The following is a 22,287-nucleotide window of genomic DNA, read 5'->3' as shown; positions in this document are numbered from 1 at the left end:
TCAGGAGGCACCCCAAGGCATAGGGGCTGGGACTGGCAGTAGGATGCCTTGCGGTGGACAACCGAGCTCAATCCTTATAAAAGCTTTTTAACTGCAGCAGCTTTAGTGGACGCTACTGGAGCTGGAATTACGCGGCTGCTGGCATAAATTGCCCTCCAATAGATCCTTGTAAATGGATTTAAAGTGTATTCATTCAAATTAGAGAGACAATTTAAATTAAAAAGCTTAGAGCTGCCTCCACCACAGGGGGGCTCGCTCGACCCACCAGCGGACAGGCACCAGTATTGGGAGAGGGGGGCTGGCCATCAGGGTTCACCGCGGCTCTGGCACAAACCCGGCGACACGGAGGTGGCACGGGCAGGAGCGGACTGGCTGTGTCGGCTTCTCACTTTTTGGATTTTAGAAGGGAATGACATGCCTATATCTGTGTCTCCCCCTCCTTTTACTCCTCCACCTCTTTTCTTTTCGCATGACTGTATGTACTTGTCACTTTTCCATGTGTTAGTTGTGTCTTCTGAGCAGTTTGTCAGCTTTTGGACACCTTTGAAGTTGTTTTCTATGTGTTTCTATGTGTTTTTGTTTGCCTGCCATTGGTTTTAACGGTGTTCGACGAACAGTTCGGCGAACACACAGGTGTTCGACGAACCGAACCGAACTCGAACACTACGGGGGTGGCTCAACACTATTGTCAAGGTTGAAAGCAATACAAAAGTGCAAAAACGCATAAAAATGCTACTTGTGAACATAGCCCAAGGTGTGGAGGAGTATTTTTGTTTTTGTTTATTTATTTGACCTTATACACAAGTCTTTACCCTGTAAAGGATGTTCCTTAACATATTTCACAGGAAAAACGTTTCAGTTTCGTTTTTGAACGTTTTATTGTGAGCTCGTAAAAGTGGCTTAATACCTCTGACCACGTTGTTGACAGCAGTGACCTGGGGGTCAGAAATGCTTCCTGGGGCGATCCCCAAGCTGTCCCCATGTCATTTGAGCACTGTCACTATTGTTTTGGGCACTTTTTACGCTTTCTACCGACTGCCGGGCTTGCCGCTGCAAAAATGCTCTGGTCTCCCAAAGACTAACATTGGGCTCGTTGCACAAGTCGAGCACGGTGAGCTCGGCCTGAGCTTTGAGCACCCGAGCATTTTAGTGCTCGCTCAACACTAGTATACATAGGAAGCAACAAGTACAGTAATTTGAACAAAAAACAGTCAGCAACTGGTACAGGAGGAGAGAGGACAATGACCGCAACGGCTCACATCTACAACATCTATACAAAACAAATGAATAAATAAGTTTTCATCCAATAGACTATACCTGAACAGACAACACCAGCATCTTCATTGTGTCCACAGTTATGTGCTGTAAATGGTTGGTGTGGACAGTCCCATACGTGTTGTTCATTACCGGTACATTGCACATCATCCAGGACAATTAATCCTTGTCCTTGTCCAAATGCAGCACTGCCATTAAATGCAAGAGCTTGGCCACAATTTAACTGGCGGCATACAACTTGTGCAGCATTAATATCCCAATAATCATCGCACACAGTTCCCCATGCTCCATTAGAGAGTATTTCAACACGGCCATTACATTGACCATTGCCATTTACCAGTCTTAAAGACATGTCTGAACCTAAAAAATGATAAGGAAAATTTTTATTTCCAAAAATAATTTACTGAAATAGTATTCCCATTCTGCACGGGACATTATATAAATGTGTAATAAACAATGATAAGGCTACACTGCTGGCAAGGAGCAGTCAAATGGGCAACTGCGGTCTGAATTCGGGATGCCAGAAGTCTGGACCCTGCCATCCTTCCACCATAGATGTATTACAGGAGTGCATTTTCTCCTTTAACCTAAAATAGCATATTAAGAATGAAGCTAAAGATAACACTTGAAGGAGGTTAAGAATTTATTAAATGGAGAAAGTCTATAAGTGGAAACAAAATTATGTAAAGCTTTAGAACCAGACTCTGGTAGCAGTGTAATTAAAGAGTACAACGCTATACCAAGAGAAGGAAGATCAGAGACAGGACTTAAAAAGTTTGTCCACTACTACGATAACCCATTCTCATTCACCGTGTTTTTCCCTTGATGAAATAATAACATCTATATTCACCTCTCGTGCAGGCTTGAGGTTCCAATCACAGCTCTAATTTCCTCTATATATTTGATTTGTCAAAAGATGGGAGAGCAAAGTGGTCACTGATTGGCCAATTGTGTCTGACCTGTGAGTGTCTGAGCCTGTGTGTCTTGGTGGTAGCTCAGACACACACAGGTTCACATTCTCAAGACTGCAAGTACTACTATGTGACTATCTTGATTGTGACTACTTTGAATGAATATGCCCTTCCATACAAATCTACAATGTTAAATGCTACAATAAGTAATGGATCTGGATAATATAGGTAGAACCTATTTAAAAGGCACTTGCACTTTATTTATTTATTGGTTTATAGGTTTCCACCGCAGTCTATGCACTTAATGCACAGTCTATGCACATAATAACCTATGCACTTTGCCTATAATTGAGAGTGCATTTTTTGTTCAGCAACACCTGTGATGTCTGTGTGCTACTTCGTGTGATACCTCTGCTTGCATTTATTTTTGTTACATATATATGAATTAATAATAAAGCCAAAAATATTAATAAATCTAATATGTGTGCATTCTTGTACAGGGATTTATTATCCTGGGTAGTGTTCTTCTAGTATTGTTAAAAAGGTTTCATTTAAATCTTTGACTTAGTGTGCTAATTTATTGTTTATATAATCCTGCATATTGACACTTGAGTTGATATTTACTGCAATTTATTGTCTGCTAACATTGCAAGCCAGGGACTCAGGGTCAGTGAACAATGGTTGTTTGGTAAATTTTTTGATTGACCATTGTGTGGACCATGTGGCTTGTTGACCCACAAAACAGAGAAGGATGAACTATGTAGATCAATTAATTGCTCAAACAATGAGAGTTAAACTCATCCCACCTCCCCACTGACCTGTGGATGATGACCTGAGCCATGAATGTGTGCATATAAAAGGATTTCTATAGTTCTGAAAAAATAATCAGCGTGAATTGCCAGAGCAACAACTAACACATTATGGCTCCTTAAAAGGAACATAGATTTGACTTTCTACAGGATGCCAGCTAAGGGGACCACGGCCCCACAAGGGATAACACAGATTGACTCCATTGAAAAACATTAAACCAATGGATATGTTTGGGGAAGCTAGGATTGTGACCCTTCAGTCATCTGACCTCCAGGGATACATTTGGAGAATCCAGGTTTGGACCATCCGGTCACCTAGCAACGTTCCTCAATGGACTGTCAGCTTCCTAAGCTTGTCATTACCTCCTCTCTGTGGGTGCCCACCAAAAGCGTGGTGCCACTGGTGGGGGTAATCAGTCCAGGAAACCTTGGAGTCACAGCTGCTATAATCCTGGTGAGTCAGCGGAAAGTAAGACTCTGTAATTTTACACCATCTTGGGTATTTTGCTGGGAATGTTCTATATGTTATTATCTGTTTGGTGGCTCAATAAAGTATTGCCACACTGTTTTACCTTCACCCTATGTTGTCTGAGTAGTATTATGCCCACGGGAAAAGGAGTCCGCACCAGTGGGGTGAGCCCTGGTGTGGACGAAAGCACCCACTGACCCCCCTTATCTCCACAGACATTATTATAATTATGGCTATAGACACCCCTTCTTTTGATGACGGAGTTAAACAATGAGTTTAAAAATGTGTATAGTGGATGATTTATTCAATGTAATAATGACAGATGTTTATCATGTTATAAAGGGAGAAAACAGGAATCATTGTCAGCAGTATTATCACACTAAAGATCAATATCATGTCACATCTCCAAAAAATTCACATTTTTGGTGACTGAAGAGCTGAATAAAATAGATTTGCCCAAAAGGAAATAAAAGATGCCCAAATACAAAGCATAGATGTAAATATTGTGGTAAAGCAACTTGCACGGCTCTCCAGAGGCAGACACAGGACACATGGGTTAAACTTCCTGCTGGTTTATTCTGTAGCATAAACTCCAGCAGTGTCCCATAAAAATAAACAGACCTTCTCGGGGTTAACGGGAAAACAAAAGATAAGGTATTACAGAGTCCGATATCAAGCGAGGCTCGGCCCGCTCTGGGTAGCACAATAAAATCCCAGCAAACACCAGACCTCCGGTGTTGATCTCTGGCTTCACCCAAACACAGCCTGGAGACTTCACTCTCCAGGCCACACACTACTCAGAGAAAAAAAAACTGACTGAACATTTAAACCTTGCTCAGCCAAACCCTGAGGGAAGGTAGGGGAATGGCCTTCAACCCTCTTTGCCATTCCCATAAAAACCACACCCTTTAAGAGAGTTAACCCCCAGGACATAATAACATGCTGGTAGAAATGTATTAGGTTTTAGTTCACACAGGAGAGCAACCTAAGTGATACATATCTCCCCTCGTATATCATACCAGTGACTCTGTCACAATATATACAGTTGTGCTCCAAAGTTTGCATTCTCTGGTAGAATTTTTGCTTTCTTGGCCTTGTTTCAGAGAATATGAATGATAACAAAAAAACTTTTTCTCCACTCATGGTTATTGGTTGGATGAAGCGATTTATTGTCAAACTACTGTGTTTTCTCTTTTTAAATCTTAATGACAACCAAAAACATCCAAATGAGCCTCATCAAAAGTTCACATACCCCAGTTCTTAATACCGTGTTTTGCCCCTTCTAACATCAATGACAGCTTGAAGTCTTTTGTTGTAGTTGTAGATGAGGTTCTTTATTTTCTCAGATGGTAAAGCTTCCCATTCTTCTTGGTAAAAAGCCCCCCATTTCCTGTAAATTCCTGGGCTGTCTAGCATGACCTGCGAGCTTGAGATCTCCCCAGAGTTGCTCAATTATATTGAAGTCAGGGGACTGAGATGGCCACTCCAGAGCCTTCACTTTGTTCTGCTGTAGCCAATGACAGATTGATTTGGCCTTGTGTTTTGGATCATTGTCATGTTGGAACGTCCAAGTACGTCCAGTCGCAGATTTCGGGCTGATAAGTTAAAATTTGCCTCCAGTATTTGCTGATAACATGCTGCATTCATCTTTCCTTCAACCTTTACCAAGTTTCCTGTGCCTTTGTAGCTCACACATCCCCAAACATCAGCGATCCTCCTCTATGCTTTACAGTAAGAATGGTGTTCCTTTCATCATAGGCCTTGTTGACCTCTCTCCAAATGTAATGTTTATGGTTATGGCCAAAAAGTTCAATTTTGGTCTCATCACTCCACATTTCCCTGTTCCAGAAGTTTTGAGGCTTGTCTCTTTGCTGTTTGGCATATTGTAGGTTAAAAACTTTGTGGCATTTGAGCAGTAAGGGCTTTCTTCTGTGGACTCGACCATGCAGCTCATTTTTCTTCAAGTACCTCCTTATTGTGCATCTTGAAACAGCTACACTGCTAGTTTTCAGAGAGTCCTGAATTTCAGCTGATGTTATTTGTGGGTTTTTCTTTGCATCCCGAAAAATTTTCCTGGCAGTTGTGGCCCAAAATCTTTGTTGGTCTACCTGACCGTGGTTTGGTTTTTACGGAGCCCCTTATTTTCCATTTTGTAATCACAGTTTGAATGCTGCTGACTGGCATTATCAAATCCTTGGATATCTTTTTGTATCCCTTTCTTGTGTTATACAGTTCAACTACCTTTTCCCGTAGATCCGTTAACAAATCTTTTGCTTTCCCGAAGATTCACAATCCAGAAATGTTAGTGGCTGGATTAAAGTTGCAAGGGTCTGTCTGGATCCCAGAAACTCACTCAGCTTTTATGCACACACACTAATTACAAGCAAACAGGTCACAGGTGAGGATGTTACCTTTAGTAGCCATTCAAACCCATTTTTGTCAAATTCTGAGCATGTTATCAGGCGAAAATCACCAGGGTATGTGAACTTTTGATCAGGGTTATTTAGATGTTTTTGGTTGTCATTAAGATTTAAAAAGAATACACAGTTGTTTGACAATAAATGGCTTCATCCAACCAATAACCATGAGTGGAGAAATTTTTTTTTTCATCATCCATATTCTCTGAAACAAGGCCAAGAAAGCAAATATTCTAAGGGGGAAATGTAAGCTTTTGAGCACAACTGTATCATGGCAATGGATATAATGCAAAATCCCAACACTCGTTAGAAAAGAAAGTTGGTTGAGGAAAATTGGAAAGGAAACCAAGGCAAAGTCCCAGCCCCAATACATTAAATGGGAGGCAACAGGTATTTTTAGCCTGAGTATAACTGTTCTAAATAAGGCATCAGATACCCAGCACCACATGGCAACCTATTTTTCCCCCGCTCAAGATTGCCTTGTGGGTGCACTACTGATGGGTGAATAGGACAACGCGCCCCATAAGATGTCTGCTGTAAATACCACTTGACAGCAATATTTTACAGGTTATCAGCCATATCAACAGTTGAGCTGGGCCTGCATCAAATTCAGGGGGCCAACATATGACATAACAGTATGTCATATGTCACTAAGGATTAAGATGAATTGAAAAACCCTCACATGAGCAGCCACCTCTTCAATGACAGTAGTCTGGCCCTCTTTTCAAAATAGAAGTGGGTTATTGGTGGGTATGCAAAAGAAAGTATCAAAAAAATATATATAGTTGAATTTTTAAAATGAATACAAGAAGTTTTTAAAGGTTAAAATGTGCTTTATAAGGTTGCTGTCAGTGTTGGGAATGTTGGTGACCTCACAAAGGAATCCTCTTCAAATATAAAACAAATTAGCATCTAGGGATTAATGGGGCAGGAATCAAGGTGACTCCAATCCACTAAGATTCTCTTAAAAAGGCAATTTCTTGTTTGCAGCACCCTTAGTGGTAGAAAACATGAAAATATGATCAGCATGAACATCTATGCAAAACACATGTTAACAAATGACTAAATAAGATTTCATCCATCCGACTATACCTGAGCAGACGACACCAGCATCTTCATTGTGTCCACAGTTATGTACTGTAAATGGTTGGTGTGGACAGTCCCATACGTGTTGTTCATTACCGGTACATTGCACATCATCCAATACAATTAATCCTTGTCCATGGCCAAATGCAGCACTGCCATTAAATGCAAGAGCTTGGCCACAATTTAACTGTCGGCATACAACTTGTGCAGCATGAAAATCCCAATAATCATCACACACAGTTCCCCACGCTCCATTATAGAGGATTTCAACACGACCATTACATTGACCATTGCCATTTACCAGTCTTAAAAACATGTCTGAACCTAAAAAATGATAAGGAAAATGGTAATTTCCAAAAATAATTCAGTGAAATATTGTCAAAAAAGTATTCCCATTCTGCACGGGACATTCTATAAATGTGTAATAAACAATAAAAAGGCTACACTGCTGGCCAGGGGCACTCAACTGGACAACTACGGTCTGAATTCGGGATGCCAGCATTCTGGACCCTGCCATCCTTCCACTATAGATATGACGCGCCCCTGGGCCTGTGTCGCGCTGCGTTGCGCACGCGGGAGCTTACCCGGAGCCGGATCTCTTGAGGGTTGTAGTCTCGTGGCGGCGACCCGGTCCGCGCCCAGGGAGTCAAACTGAGCGGCGATGTACTAGCAGTAGATGGTTGGTGACTACGCCACCCGTTGAATGCAGCTATGGAGCTGCCGCTGCAGGGCAGACCGCTGAGGCCGGTGGAAGGATGGTGCAGCGTGGATGGTATAACCCCCAACGGGAGGGGTATGGCCTCAGGGCAGCCGACGTGGATGATGGGGGTAGCAGGAACCACTCAGAGACGGTGCGGTGTAGTTCAGGGTCTTTACTGGTGACAAAGATAGACCCTCCCGGAGTACTTGCTAGTGATAGGGGCCTGGTCAGTCATTGAGCAGATGGGATCTCCCCTGGCCAGGCGGAGTTGTAGGCCTTCCCAACTAACTGTACTCTTCTGGCTACCTTGCTAGAGGCGGGTATAAGTAGCCCACGTCCCTGAGTGTACCGTGTGGTGCTCACCCGTATGGCCGGTGACTCGGGGCCTTCTAATGGCTTCCGCTCCACGATGGCGGTGCTGGTCCCACGCGTGTCACCGTGCCTTCCGGCTTCTGGGCCAGAGGACCTGAAATCCTCTGCCGGACGGTTTCTGCTGCTGGGTAGGATGTAGTCCCCACAGCCTCGGACTCCGGGTCCGGTAAGAAATCTTCTCAGTCAGGGCGAGCTCTGTAGCTGCCAGCCCCTGACTCGTTGTAACACTGCTCCCCACAGAGCTCCTGATGTTTCTTGCTATGCTGCTTCTCTTCTCTACTCTTGTTCTGTCTTCTTTCTCCCTAACTCTGCCTCAGCCCCGGGTTTATATAGGGGAAGTCCTTCCCCTCCCAAGACTGGGCAGGAGGTGTGGCATGCACAGGATCCCTGACCAAAGGACCTCCCACCTGCTCTCAGACGTAATATCTCTATCACTGTGGCAACCAGACCCCTGGGGTGTCACATTCCCCCCTAGTGAAATTTAGTACTCCGGGACTAAACATATTTTTTTAGAAAAACATAACAAGGTATAACAATAACAATACAATAAGAAAAACACATAAGATGGTTACGGCGTGTCCGCAACCGGGTGCAGTTTTGAAAAGCAAGGTGTCCATTTCACCAAAACAGGGAGACGTAACCAGGTAGGGGCCTGTCCTGCCCCGAGTCCTTAACAGTCTTTAGTCCATCCTGGGTTACGCTCCAACTATGTACAAGGATTCCCGGTAAATCCACCAAGGACTCCTAAAAGAACTAGAAAAACAAGATTATACACAAGCAACTATAAACAAGTAAACATTATAAGATAGCTTAAACATTTAGATCCTCCAACGTGCGGGTAGCTGGCCTCTAGTGGCCCTAGTGGACCTACGGAGCTGACTGTCTGGCCCTGAACTACAGGGTGTAGGAGCTGCCAAGGGTAAACTGGGCAGCTGTCCATGGGCCCTCTGGCTCACTAGGGGTATGGCATGCTCACTATAAGCAGAGGGTTGATTTTCCGGGTCTGCTTGTGTAGAGTCTTCTGCCTCCTGGACCGGCTGTTCTTCCAGCTCTACCGGTTGCTCCGTAGGTTCTTGGGATGATGGTTGGAGGAAGGTGAGTACGGGTACCACAACTGCACCATTGACTTGAGTCCAAGACCGAGGGAAGTCCCCGAGCACGGTACTAACCATATCTTCCCTTTCCTCTACGGGTCGATGGTCTTCTTGTTCCTCTTCAGGGTTCCTCAGTTGTTCGGGACACTTCTTCAGGTGGTCCCGGGATACAATGGCTGTGGTTTCCCCTCCGTCTTTACTGATGGTACAGACCTTCGGGTTTTCGTGGCTTGAGGGCAGTACGGTGTACGGGTCCTTCTCCCACTGGTCGTCCAACTTGTGGAGCCGTCTCTTCCTCTTCAAGACCTGCTCTCCGGGTACCAGGGGAACAGCGGGAGCATACTGGTTGTAAGTTTTCTCTTGTCTTTCCCTAGCCTGACAGAGACTTCGCTCCACGCTCTCCTGTACTCTCCGGTACTGCTGCTGCCTCTCTGTGTCCCAGTCTGTTTCTGGTGAAGTGTCCTCGGGTGTCAGGACTCCCATTTCCAGGTCAACAGGTAACTTACCAGGTCTTGCCCTCATTAGGTAAGCCGGGGTACAGTTGGTGGAACCTACCGGGATGTGGTTGTATAGGTCCACCAGATCGGGCAACTTTTCAGGCCACAGACTGCGTTCTTCCAGGGGCAATGTTTTTAGAAGATCCATTACCACCTGGTTCATTTTTTCACAAAGTCCATTAGTCTGCGGATGGTAGGGTGTCGTCCTTATCTTCCGGCAGCCATACAGATTGCAGAATTCCTGGAAGACCTCCGCTTCAAAGGCAGGTCCCTGGTCCGTCAGCACTTGGTCCGGGTACCCGTGTGGACGGCAAAAGTGCTGCTGGAAGGCTCTAGCTGCTGTTTGAGCCGTTAAGTCCTTGACGGGGACGACAACCAGAAACCGGGAGTAATGATCCACGATGGTTAACGCGTAGACGTAGCCACTTCTGCTTGGGGTCAGTTTTACATGATCCAAGGCTACCAGTTCCAACGGCTGCCGGGTGACGATGGACTGCAGGGGAGTCTTCTGGCTGGCGCGGTCCTTCCTTCTCAGGTTGCACGGGCCACAGTCTCTGCACCACTTCTCAATGGTTCCCCTCATGCCTACCCAGTGGAATCGCTCGCGCAGCAGGAACTCCAGCTTCTTCCACCCGAAGTGTCCAGCTCCGTCGTGGTATGCCTCCATCACCATGGCTGCGTCTCTTCGTGGCACCACTACTTGCCAGAGTAATTCATGCGTCCGGGAGTTAACCATTCTGCGGCACAACTTCCCTTTGTAAAGGAACAGTCGACTCTTCTCTGCCCATAGTTGTTTGGCTTCCTCCGGAGCGTCTGGTTCAAGGCGAGCCTCCGGCCGAGTCAGCATCTCCTTCACCAGTCGGACGGCAGGGTCGCTGTCTTGCGTTTCCGCCCAGTTGTAGTGAGGTAAGGGGTTCAACGTAGCAGCCTGCTTACTCCTTACCCGGTGGGAATACTGGATAGTCCCATGACGGTGGAACGCAGGGAGTTCAATTTCTTCCAGTCCCTCCGGATCTTCTCCTTCGTCCGGCAGGTTGGGCATCCTGGACAGGGCGTCCGCGTTAGTATTGGAGCGCCCTGCCCGGTATTTGATTATGAACTCGTAGTTGGACAGACGGGCCATCCACCTCTGCTCCAGGGCACCGAGTCTTGCCGTGTCCAGGTGTGTCAACGGGTTGTTATCCGTGTACACGGTGAACCGGGAAGAAGCAAGGTAATGCTTAAAGCGCTCAGTGACTGCCCATACCACGGCCAGGAACTCTAGCTTAAATGAGCTATAATTCTCGGGGTTCCTTTCGGTGGGTCGCAGTTTTCGGCTGGCGTAGGCGATTACTTGTTCTTTCCCCTGCTGGATCTGGGACAGTACGGCTCCTAGCCCGATGTTACTGGCGTCGGTGTAGAGGATGAAGGGCTGGCTATAATCCGGGTACGCCAAGATTTCATCCCCCGTGAGGGCCATCTTCAGCTGGCGGAAGGACTCTTCTTCTAGCTCTTCCCATTTGAAGGGCGGCTTCTGGTTCTTGGCCTTCCGGGACTGGCCTATCAGGAGGTCCTGCATAGGCGCTGCCTTTTTGGTGAAACCGGGAATAAACCTTCGGTAGTAGCCTACCAACCCGAGGAACTGCCGCACTTCTTTTACGCTGGAGGGGCTTGGCCATCCCTTAATTGCGGTGATCTTATCGGGGTCGGGAGCCACTCCGTCAGCGCTCACCACGTGTCCCAGGTACTGCACCTTTGGTTTCAGGAGGTGACACTTGGAGGGTTTCACCTTTAGGCCGTAACTCGCCAGAGCTTCGAACACCTCCGCCAGGTGTTTCAGGTGGTCCTCATAAGTTTTGGAGTATACGATGACATCGTCCAGGTACAACAGGACCGTCTCGAAGTTTCTGTGGCCCAGACAGCACTCCATTAATCGTTGGAAGGTTCCTGGGGCGTTGCAGAGTCCGAACGGCATGCAGGTGAACTCACTAAGTCCCATCGGGGTGGTGAATGCGGTCTTCTCCCGGTCCGCCTCTGCTACAGGAACCTGCCAGTACCCGCTAGTGAGATCCAAGGTAGAGAAGAAGTTAGCAGATCTTAAAGCAGCCAATGACTCCTCTATCCTTGGTAAGGGGTACGCATCCTTGTGTGTGATACGGTTGATTTTCCGGTAATCTACACACATCCTCATGGTGTTGTCTTTCTTTTTGACTAAAACTAGCGGGGCTGCCCAGGGGCTACAGCTATCCCGGATTACCCCAGCCTCCTTCATGTCTCTAAGCATCCCCTTGGCGTGTTGGTAATGTGCAGGGGGTACAGGTCGATACCTCTCTTTTATGGGAGGATGATCTCCCGTGGGGATGCGGTGTTCTACCCCCTTGACTCGCCCGAAGTCTAACGGGTGTTTACTAAACACTCTCTCATACTCTTGAACCACCCGGTAGACTCCCTGTTTCTGGTGGGAGGGAGTGGAGTCAGTTCCCAAGTGTAGTTGCTGACACCAATCCTCCATTACTTTCTTAGAGCCGTTACCTTCCTCCGGGTGAGATGGAGGCAAGGGTTCCACAGACTGTATAGAGTTTTGGTTGATGGTATATAATTTTGCTAGCGTGGCATACCGGGGCAGGTACACTTCCCTCTCCCCGATATTGATTATGCGAACGGGCACCCTCCCATGGCGTACATTGACCACCCCCCGTGCTGTCAAAATGGTGGGCCTACTGTCTGAGTAAACTGGTTCTACCATTGCCTGGTAATCTCTGCCTCTCAGACCAATAGCTGCCCGGCACCAAATCATCATTTCGCTTTTTGGGGGCATGGCAATAGGGAAAGGGTCACACATTCTTACGCTACCAATCTCACCGCCGGAGAGTTCCACCTGTTGCCGTCGCATCAGTGCCCGGATCTCTTTCTGGAGCACTCGCTGCTCGCCGGAGCTGGCGTTCTTGGCAACCTGCTGTAGAAGGAAAATCACCTCTGCAAGACAATTCTCAATTACATTAGTTCCTAGAGTTATTTTTGGGTGGCTCTCATGTTTGTCAATGTCTACAATGATCAGTCCCTGTGCTGCCAGTTCGACTCTACCGATTTTGATGGTCACCTCTTTAAATCCGATCTGTGGCACGGGCTGGCCATTGCTGGCGATGATACTCAAGTCGTCGTCAGGGTAGCGGGTAATATCCGAGTCATTCCAGTACTGCTTAAAGAGCACGTACGGGATAGTGGTGACCTGTGACCCGGTGTCCAGTAGGGCACTCATGGGAATGCCATCCAGTACCACAGGCAAGACTGGACGTCCTCCCACATATCTGTCGCGCCAGTTCGATGGGCCTGGTGATCTTTTTCCTGGGGGTTGGCCCTCTACCCCAGGTTGTGCCCGTTTAAAGAACAGTACCTTTCCATATGTCCGGGTTGATTGCAGCGGCGGCAGATGGGTCGTCCGTCCTCGCTGTATCGGTCACTGGGTCTTCCTCTGGCCGGTGGGGTCCTCCTTGGTCGACGCCACGGGATGTCCTCCGGTCCGGATGCCAGCTGGATCTTCCCTGGGGTGGAAACCTGTAAAGACTGCACAGTTCGGGTTAGCGCAGCAACGCTCTTAGCTAGCTCTTGGACCTGATGGCGTAGGTCTGGAGCCGGGTCATTGTCCAAAGCCTGCGCATCAGCTCCCACAGGCCCTGCCGACAAGGGCGCCGCCTCCTGGTGGTAAGTGATAGCTGGGCGCCTGTGGGTCACAACGCCACCCGGTGCCGGTTCTCGGAGCACCCGGATGGCTCTGTCCTTGAACTGTGCAAAGTCCAGATGGGGATCCTGTAAGGCCATTGCCCGCAACTGGGTTCGGTAGGCATTGCAATATAAACCCTCTATAAATTGTTCAGTCAACAGCCTGTCCTCGTTTCCCACCCCATCAGGGTCGGTCTGCTTTATGGCCCTCAGGGCCTCTTGTAGGTTTAGTGCATAGTCCCTTATACTCTCATGCGCTCGCTGCTTGCACCCGTAGAATCTAAGCTTAATCTCGGCTGAGGTGCGGGTATCAAAGGTGTCCCTCAGCCGGGTTAGTATCCCTGCGACAGTCTTCCTCCCAGGTGGCCAGGATTTTACTTCCCTTTTGGCTGCCCCGGTTAGTTGGGCCACCAGGATGCTCACTTTTTGCTCTTCTGTGAGGGGGTACACCTGGAAGAGGCTATCCAGCTTTTCTCTAAAGTCATGCAGGGTATGTGACTCCCCTGAGTACTGGGGTAGCCAAGCTGCTCCCGGGATATAGGGCATGGTGAAGGGCATAACTGCAGCAGCGGTGGCGCTGGCGGGGGTTGAGGCAGTGAAGCTCTCCTCCGTATCCGACATCTTCCTCCCCCCTAGTGGACCGTGGCCTACCTTGCGATGATCCTGTTCCGTAGGCCACGGCTCCGCAGTGGATCGTCAGGGTTGAGGACCTTCCGTCGCGCTCCGGTGACGTCGGCGTCTGCTGGGCTCCTTCCAGGACCTTACGCAACGTCCGGACGTGAGGCGGGGCTTCAGTTCTCGCGCGCTTTCGGAGTCCACGCCCCTCTTCTTCCCGCGCGGCGTCCTCAAGATGGCGTCCAATGGCGGGAAAACTCCACGGATGGCGGGAAGAAGGTCGAAGATGGCGCCGGATGGCGGGAAAACTTCGCGGATGGCGGGAAGAAGGTAGAAGATGGCGCCGGATGGCGGGAAACCTCCACGGATAGCGGGAATCTTCACCACTGGTAAGTTTGAACAGTCTTTGCTTTTCAGGCACGCAGTACCCGGTGGTTGCGGGCACGAAATCCTGCCGACTACGCCAAAGTTGACACGCCCCTGGGCCTGTGTCGCGCTGCGTTGCGCACGCGGGAGCTTACCCGGAGCCGGATCTCTTGAGGGTTGTAGTCTCGTGGCGGCGACCCGGTCCACGCCCAGGGAGTCAAACTGAGCGGCGATGTACTAGCAGTAGATGGTTGGTGACTACGCCACCCGTTGAATGCAGCTATGGAGCTGCCGCTGCAGGGCAGACCGCTGAGGCCGGTGGAAGGATGGTGCAGCGTGGATGGTATAACCCCCAACGGGAGGGGTATGGCCTCAGGGCAGCCGACGTGGATGATGGGGGTAGCAGGAACCACTCAGAGACGGTGCGGTGTAGTTCAGGGTCTTTACTGGTGACAAAGATAGACCCTCCCGGAGTACTTGCTAGTGATAGGGGCCTGGTCAGTCCTTGAGCAGATGGGATCTCCCCTGGCCAGGCGGAGTTGTAGGCCTTCCCAACTAACTGTACTCTTCTGGCTACCTTGCTAGAGGCGGGTATAAGTAGCCCACGTCCCTGAGTGTACCGTGTGGTGCTCACCCGTATGGCCGGTGACTCGGGGCCTTCTAATGGCTTCCGCTCCACGATGGCGGTGCTGGTCCCACGCGTGTCACCGTGCCTTCCGGCTTCTGGGCCAGAGGACCTGAAATCCTCTGCCGGACGGTTTCTGCTGCTGGGTAGGATGTAGTCCCCACAGCCTCGGACTCCGGGTCCGGTAAGAAATCTTCTCAGTCAGGGCGAGCTCTGTAGCTGCCAGCCCCTGACTCGTTGTAACACTGCTCCCCACAGAGCTCCTGATGTTTCTTGCTATGCTGCTTCTCTTCTCTACTCTTGTTCTGTCTTCTTTCTCCCTAACTCTGCCTCAGCCCCGGGTTTATATAGGGGAAGTCCTTCCCCTCCCAAGACTGGGCAGGAGGTGTGGCATGCACAGGATCCCTGACCAAAGGACCTCCCACCTGCTCTCAGACGTAATATCTCTATCACTGTGGCAACCAGACCCCTGGGGTGTCACAGATGTATTACAGGAGTACATTTTCTCCTTTAACCTAAAAGAGCATATGAAGAATGAAGCTGAACATAGCACTTGAAAGAGGTTAAGAATTTATTAAATAGAGAAAGTCTATAAGTGGAAAAAAAAATATGTAAGTAAAGCTTTAGAACCAGACTCTGGTACTAGTGTAATTAAGGAGAACAACACTATACCAAGAGAAGGAAAATCAGAGACAGGAGTTAAATAGGTTGTCCACTACTACGATAACCCATTCTCATTCACCGTGTTTTCCCCTTATAAAATAATACCGTCTATACTCACCTCCAGTGTGGGCTTGAGGTTCCAGCCACAGCTCTAACTTCCTCTAGATATTTGATTTGTCCAAAGAAGGTACAGCAAAGTGGTCACTGATTGGCTGACTGTATCTGGACTGTGTGTGTCTAAGCCTGTGTGTGTCTGAGCTGTGTGTGTCTGGGTGGAAGCTCGGAAACACACAGGCTCACTATCTCAAGACTGCAAGTGACTATCTTGAATGTTACTATTTTGAATGAATATGCACTTCCCATACAAATCTGCAATGTTAATGGCTACAATAAGTAATGGCTCTGGATAATATAGGTAGAATCTATTAAAAAGGTACTTGTACTTTTTTATTATTTATTGATTTCTAGGATTCCACCGCAGTCTATCCTCTATAATAACCTATGCACTTTGACAATATTTGAGAGTGCATTTTTTGTTCTGCAAGACCTGTGATGTCTATGTAATACTTTGTGTGATACCTCTACTTGTAATCTTTTATGTTTTATATGTATGAATTATTAAAGCCAAAAATTTTAATAATTCTAATATGTGTGCCTTCCTGTACAGGGTTTTGTTATCTTGGGTAGTGTTATTCTAGCATTGTTAAAAATGCTTAATTTAAACCTTTGGCTTAGTGTGCTAATTTATTGTTCATATAAGCCTGCATATTGACACTTGAGTTGATATTTACTGCAACTTATTTTCTGCTAACTCGGCAAGCCAGGGACGCAGGGTGAGTTAACAATGGATGTTTGCTAAATTTTTTCATTGACCCTGTGGCTTGTAGACCCACAAAAGAGAGAAGGACAAACTATGTAGATTGATTAAATGCTCAAACAATGAGAGTTAAACTCATCCCACCTCCCCCCTGATTTGTGGATAATGACCTGAGCCACAGATGTGGGTATAAAAAAGGAATTCTATAGTTCTGAAAAAATAATCAGCGTGAATTGCCAGAGCAACAACTAGGACAACAAGGCTCTATTAAGAGGGACATAGATTTGTCTTTCTACAGGATGTCATCTTAGGGGACTACGGCCCCAGCAGGAAAAACACATATCTACTCCATTGAATAACACTGAACCCATGGATTTGTTTTAGGAAGATAGGATTGTGACCCTCCATTCACTTGACACCCAGGGATACATTTGGAGAATTTAGGTTGGGACCATTCGGTCACCTGGCTCTGTGGGGACATTCGGAGTAGCTAGGTTGGGCACCATCCTGTCGCCTAGCCACATTCATCAATCGACTGTCAGCTTCCTAAGCTTGTCATTACTTCCACTCTGTGGGTGCTCGCCAAAAGTGTGGTGCCACTGGTGGGAGTTGTCAGTTCTGAAGCCCCGGAGTCGCTGCTGCTCTAATCCTGGTGAGTGAGCGGAAAGTGAGACTGTGTAATTTTGCACTGTCATAAAAAATATTAAGAATATCTCTCCCCCAATCCCCTCTTCCCCCATCCCTTATTGACCATCTGTCAGAGTTAAAGAAGCTCTTCATGCAAATCACAGTACACACCGGTGAGGTGGCAAACTCACCTGTCCATTCAAATTAACATACAAATATATTTCCTTGTGGCACAGGTCTGTGATAAATATACACCTAGATGAGGAGGATGCAGCTCCCAGCTTCAAAAAGAATTCTCTCTCACTCCCAGGGTATCCCCATTCGGTCAACAGAAATCTGCAGTCTCACCGGCACAGACACGAAGTATGGAATATCGGAAGTCCTAAACTTCCGATAATAATGGGACACATATTTTTTTTCCGGCAGGGTCAGCTAAGGAACAATAGGCATAATTTTCTGGACCTGTGAATCTTTCCAGTGAACCATAATGCAAAAGTACAACAATAACAGACCACAGCTATGCTATGTATGATCTCTAGTGATGAGCGAGCATGCTCGCTACTGCTCGGTCCTCGCCCGAGTAACTCACTTCCGGGGTTGCTAGGCGGGAGCTCTGGTCTCTTCCCTGCATGTTTGGCGCTCTTTACAGAGCCAATGAACATGCAGGGATTGCCTGCCACTCACTGTAATGCTGTAGCCATGTTGGTTGTTATCAGGTCTATATCTGACCTGGAGCTGCCATGCTTGACACAGTCACTCCAGAATCAGAATGTGTAGGGAGAGGTGCTGCTGAGCTAGGAAGAGATTTGCTTGTTTGCAGTAAGTGTAGGTGTACCAAACTACATTAGAGACACATATCCATCTCAACAAACAGTCCTTCTGAGGACTAATCCATCTTCAGATATATCAGGCTGGCAGTGTATATAGGCAGAGAGGTAGGGTATAGAGTAGACTACAGTGCACATAGCACAAGAAGCTCCATTCCAGTTTTGTATTCAGCTGCTGTTAGATATTTCTAGAAATAGGTCCAGGTCTCAGGGGCCAGGAATAATTTTTTTTTGCATCTTAATCCTCATTATTTGCTTAAAAAGCAATCCAGAGAACACCGTTGTTCTGCGCCATTTGCTTGTTGGCACTGCAGAATACAGCCAGGTCCTTTCTATATTACAGCGCTAAAAATCCAGCTATTTAAAACTGTGGTTTGTCCGTCACATGGATCACATATAATTGCGCTGAAAATACTGCCATTTCTGGCATCCATTAAAAGTTTGTTTCAGTGTGTCAGTGAAGCAATTGACACCAGTTTGCTGTTCAAAATAGTTAGCTACAGGCCAGCATATTAAAACCGTGTTTTCTCCATCACATGGATTACATATACATTTTCAGAAAATACTGTCATTTCTGGCCTCCATTAAAAATTTGTTTCAGTGTGTCAGTGAAGCAATTGACACCAGTTTGCTGTTCAAAATAGTTACATACAGGCCACGTATTCAAAACTGTGTTTTCTCCGTCACACGGATCACATATACGTTTTCAGAAAATTCTGCCATTTCTGGCCTCCATTAAATTCTTTTGTCAGTGTGTCAGCCAAATTTTTGACACCGGTTTGCTGTTCAAAATAGTTACCTACAGGCCAGGTATTTAAAACTGTGTTTTCTCTGTCACACGGATAACATATAACTTCGCTCCAAATTCAGCCAATTTTAGTGAGCGTAGAAGATATTGTCCCACATTTAAAATGGGCAAGGTGCGTGGCAAGGGACAGCGTACTGGACATGATGGTGATGGTGCATACAGAGGCCGAGGTCGTGGGCAAGCTGAAATTGTGCCACAACAAACACCCACATCTTCTCACCCGACCTTCCTGTCCCAATTCCTAGGGAACCGCAGCACACCACTATTGAACCCAGAGCAGTGTCAAAAGGTTGTTGGTTGGATAGCGGATAATGCTTCCTGTCACTTTGACACCACCACCACCCTGTCTTCAACACGGTCAAGTCTCAGTAGCCGTGATTCTGGACTGCATATTCCTCACCCTGATCCTCCTCCAGGTCCACTTAAAGCGGTGCAAGAGGAGATCGCATGTAGCGATGCCCAAATATTGAGCAGCCACGGTCACACGAAGGGGGCGGTGGGAAAGTGTCACAAGAGGTGGATGATGATGAGACACAATTGCCAGAAAGTCAGGAGGAGGACCAGGGTGAGGAAGTGGAAGATGAGGTGATGGAGGAGGCAGGAGGACATGCAGAGCGAGGACGCAGCACAAAGGGGGAGGGAGGCAGAGCACACCAACAGGCAGGAAGAAGCAGTGTGGTGACCGCAGACAGAAGGCAGGTAACTGTTTCCCGTAACAACAACACGAAGGAAGTTGCCAGTACAACTGTTAGGTCTTCCTGAGTCTGGTTGTTTTTTAAAGACTCTGCCGATAACTCCAAGAGGGCCATTTGCACCACCTGCCAGGCCAGCATCAGCAGGGGTGGCAAAACCACCAGCCTGACCACCACCAGCATGATCAGGCACATGGCAGCAAAGCACCCGACTTCGTGGGCCAAACCCCAGGGTACAGGAACAGTGTCTGTGGGTTGCACCACTTCTTCTTCCGCTGTTGTGCATGAAAGCCAATCCCCTGTCCATGGTGCATCGAAGATGCTTCCTGCCCTGCACCTGTCGTTGCACACTCTCAAGTAGCAGCATCAGGAAGCACGTCCACGTACTTGTCCCAGTGCAGCGTTCAGTTGTCCATACCCTAGTCCTTGGAACGCAAGCGCAAATACGCAGCCAACGCCCCACAGGCCACACTACTAAATTCCCACATTTCGCGACTGCTTGTGCTCGAAATGTTGCCTTTTAGGCTCATGCAGATGGAAGCATTCCGCAACCTGATGGCGGCGGCCATCCCTCGGTACTCGGTCCCCAGCCGCCACTATTTCTCCCGATGTGTTGTCGGTGAATTACACAAGCCTGTGTCCCAAAACGTTAGCTGTACCCTCAACAACGCAGTTACCGGAAAAGTCCACCTAACTACGGACACGTGGACAAGTGCTTGTGGGCAGGGACGGTAAATCTCACTGACAGAACACTGGGTTAACATAGTGGAAGCCAGGACCCAGTCGGACCTTGGAACGGAACACGTCCCCCCGACGCCAAGGATTGCGGGCCCTAGGTCAATCAGGGTTGCCCTCACAGTCTACAGCTCCTCAGCCTCCTCCTCCTCTTCAGCATCCATCTCCGAAATGACCACATCACTCACATGCAGGAAGCACTGCAGTACTGCCTCGGCCAAGCGGAAACAGGCTGTGCTGAAGCTAATATGCTTAGGTGACAAACCGTACAATGCTGAAGAGTTGTGGACAGCTCTGAAAGAGAAGCCAGATCTGTTGCTCACACCGCTGAACCTACAGCCAGGCATGGTCGTGTGTGACAATGGCCGGAACCAGGTGGCGGCTCTGAGGCGAGGCAAGCTCACACACGTACCATGCCTGGCCCATGTGCTTAACCTTGTGGTTCAGTCTCAAATCCTACCCGGAGCTGCCGGATCAGCTTGTTAAAGTATGCCGCCTGTGTGCCCATTTTAGAAAGTCACCTACAGTTCCGCCGCACTTGCCTGTTTCAGCAGTGTTTGCAGATTCCTGTTCACAGACTTTTGTGAGCTATCCCCACGCATTAGAACTCTACACTGCAGATGTTGGGAAGGATTTGTGAGCAGAAGAGGGCAGTTGTTGAGTACCAGCATCAACAAGGGTATCGGTATTCAGTTCAGACTCCACACATAAGACCTCAGGAGTGGACATGGATGTCAGACATATGTAACATCCTACAAAACTTTGAGGACTCCACCAAGATGGTGAGCGGCGACGACGCCATAATAAACATCACCATCCCGCTTCTCTGTCTTCTGAAACGCTCTCTGTTCACAATCAAAGAGGATGCATTGCAGGTAGAACACAATGAGATGGAGCAAGGAACCATACAGGGTGATTACACACAGCCCAGCCTCATCTCATCCCAACGTGGATTGGGTGACAATGAGGAAGAAGAGGAGGAGGAAGAACAGGAGCTAGTTTCATGCACTATAGACGGTACTACCTGCACAACTGTCATACCGTCTGTTAAGTGTGGATGGCTGAGGACAGAGAGGAGGAGGAGGAGGCAAGCATGGTCACTCGTCCTCTTGGTGAGGACATGGAAGTCTTGATTGTTAGCCATCTGGCACGCATGGCTGAGTTTATGTTACGCTGCCTTTTCCATGACCCTCGCGTTCTTAAAATTAAGGGTGACAATCATTACTGGTTGGTGACACTTCTAGACCCACGCTACAAGGAGAACTTTATATCTCTTATTTCTGAGGAGGACAGGTCTGCAAAAATGGGACAGTACCAGAAAGCCCCTGTTGCGGAACTATTAAAAAAAATGGCCATCTGAAAATGCTGGCGACGGAGGTCATAGTTCGTTGGACAACCAAGGACTACAGGCGAGAGAGACACAACTCCAATCCAGCAGAGGCAGAGGAACACTGTCAAAGTTCTGGGAGAATTTTCTCAGCCCCTCCCATCACACAAGCCCTGAGGCGCGGTGTACTCTCACAAGGAGTGCAAAGTTTTGGAAGATGCTGAGGGAGTACCTTGCCGACAGTACCAATGTCCTCCATGATTCCTCTGTGCCTTATAATTATTGGGTATCCACGCTGGATACGTGGAATGAACTGGCTCTCTATGCCTTGGAGGTCCTGGCCTTCCCCGCCTCCAGCGTTTTATCAGAGCGGGTTTTTAGTGCCGCTGGTGGAATTATAACTGATAATCGCATCCGCCTGTCAACTGAAAATGCTGACAGGCTGACGCTTTCAAAAATGAACAAGGGCTGGATTGGACCAGACTTCTCAACACCACTGAATGATAGCAGCGTAACATAGACTCAAATTCAGTGTCTTTTCTTGGGAGGTGTATTCCCATGCACCTTTTCACACCCACACATGGGTATATGCTTCCTGATTTTGGCTATTTGCTCTTGTCCTCCTCCTTCTCCTCATCCTCCACCACCATATCACCAGGGTGACCGTGGTCCGTGTTGCAACACCCACATGATTTTTTTAAAGGGTGTTTATGATGCCCGTAAAAAAAATTTTATACAGTATGTTCATGTATACCCCCCAGCCAGGGGTAAATGTTTGTCAGCCCATACACTTAGTGCATGGGCATTACAAGTATAGGAGACCCGCTACTTTCTAAAAGGGAACATTTTTTATGAG

General features: G+C 47.8%; 1 protein-coding gene across 1 annotated transcript in view; it reads right to left on the bottom strand.

The window, feature by feature from the left end:
• Positions 1 to 1,270: 1,270 nt before the first annotated feature.
• The window catches only part of LOC141271613 (scavenger receptor cysteine-rich domain-containing protein DMBT1-like), a 45,530-nt gene continuing 24,513 nt past the window's right edge, over positions 1,271 to 22,287 (bottom strand). The window contains exons 4-5 of the mRNA XM_073681657.1: positions 6,974 to 7,291; positions 1,271 to 1,635 (exon numbers count right to left, since the gene is read on the bottom strand). Of these exons, the coding sequence (XP_073537758.1) occupies positions 1,271 to 1,635; positions 6,974 to 7,291 (683 nt within the window). The remainder of the gene's footprint in view (positions 1,636 to 6,973; positions 7,292 to 22,287) is intronic.

The sequence above is a fragment of the Phyllobates terribilis genome, unplaced genomic scaffold (genome assembly GCF_046119375.1).
Source record: "Phyllobates terribilis strain yellow unplaced genomic scaffold, ASM4611937v1 Scaffold_5__5_contigs__length_657084704, whole genome shotgun sequence".
NCBI classification, from domain to species: Eukaryota; Metazoa; Chordata; class Amphibia; order Anura; family Dendrobatidae; genus Phyllobates; species Phyllobates terribilis.
This window is presented reverse-complemented; position numbering and strand designations above follow the sequence as displayed.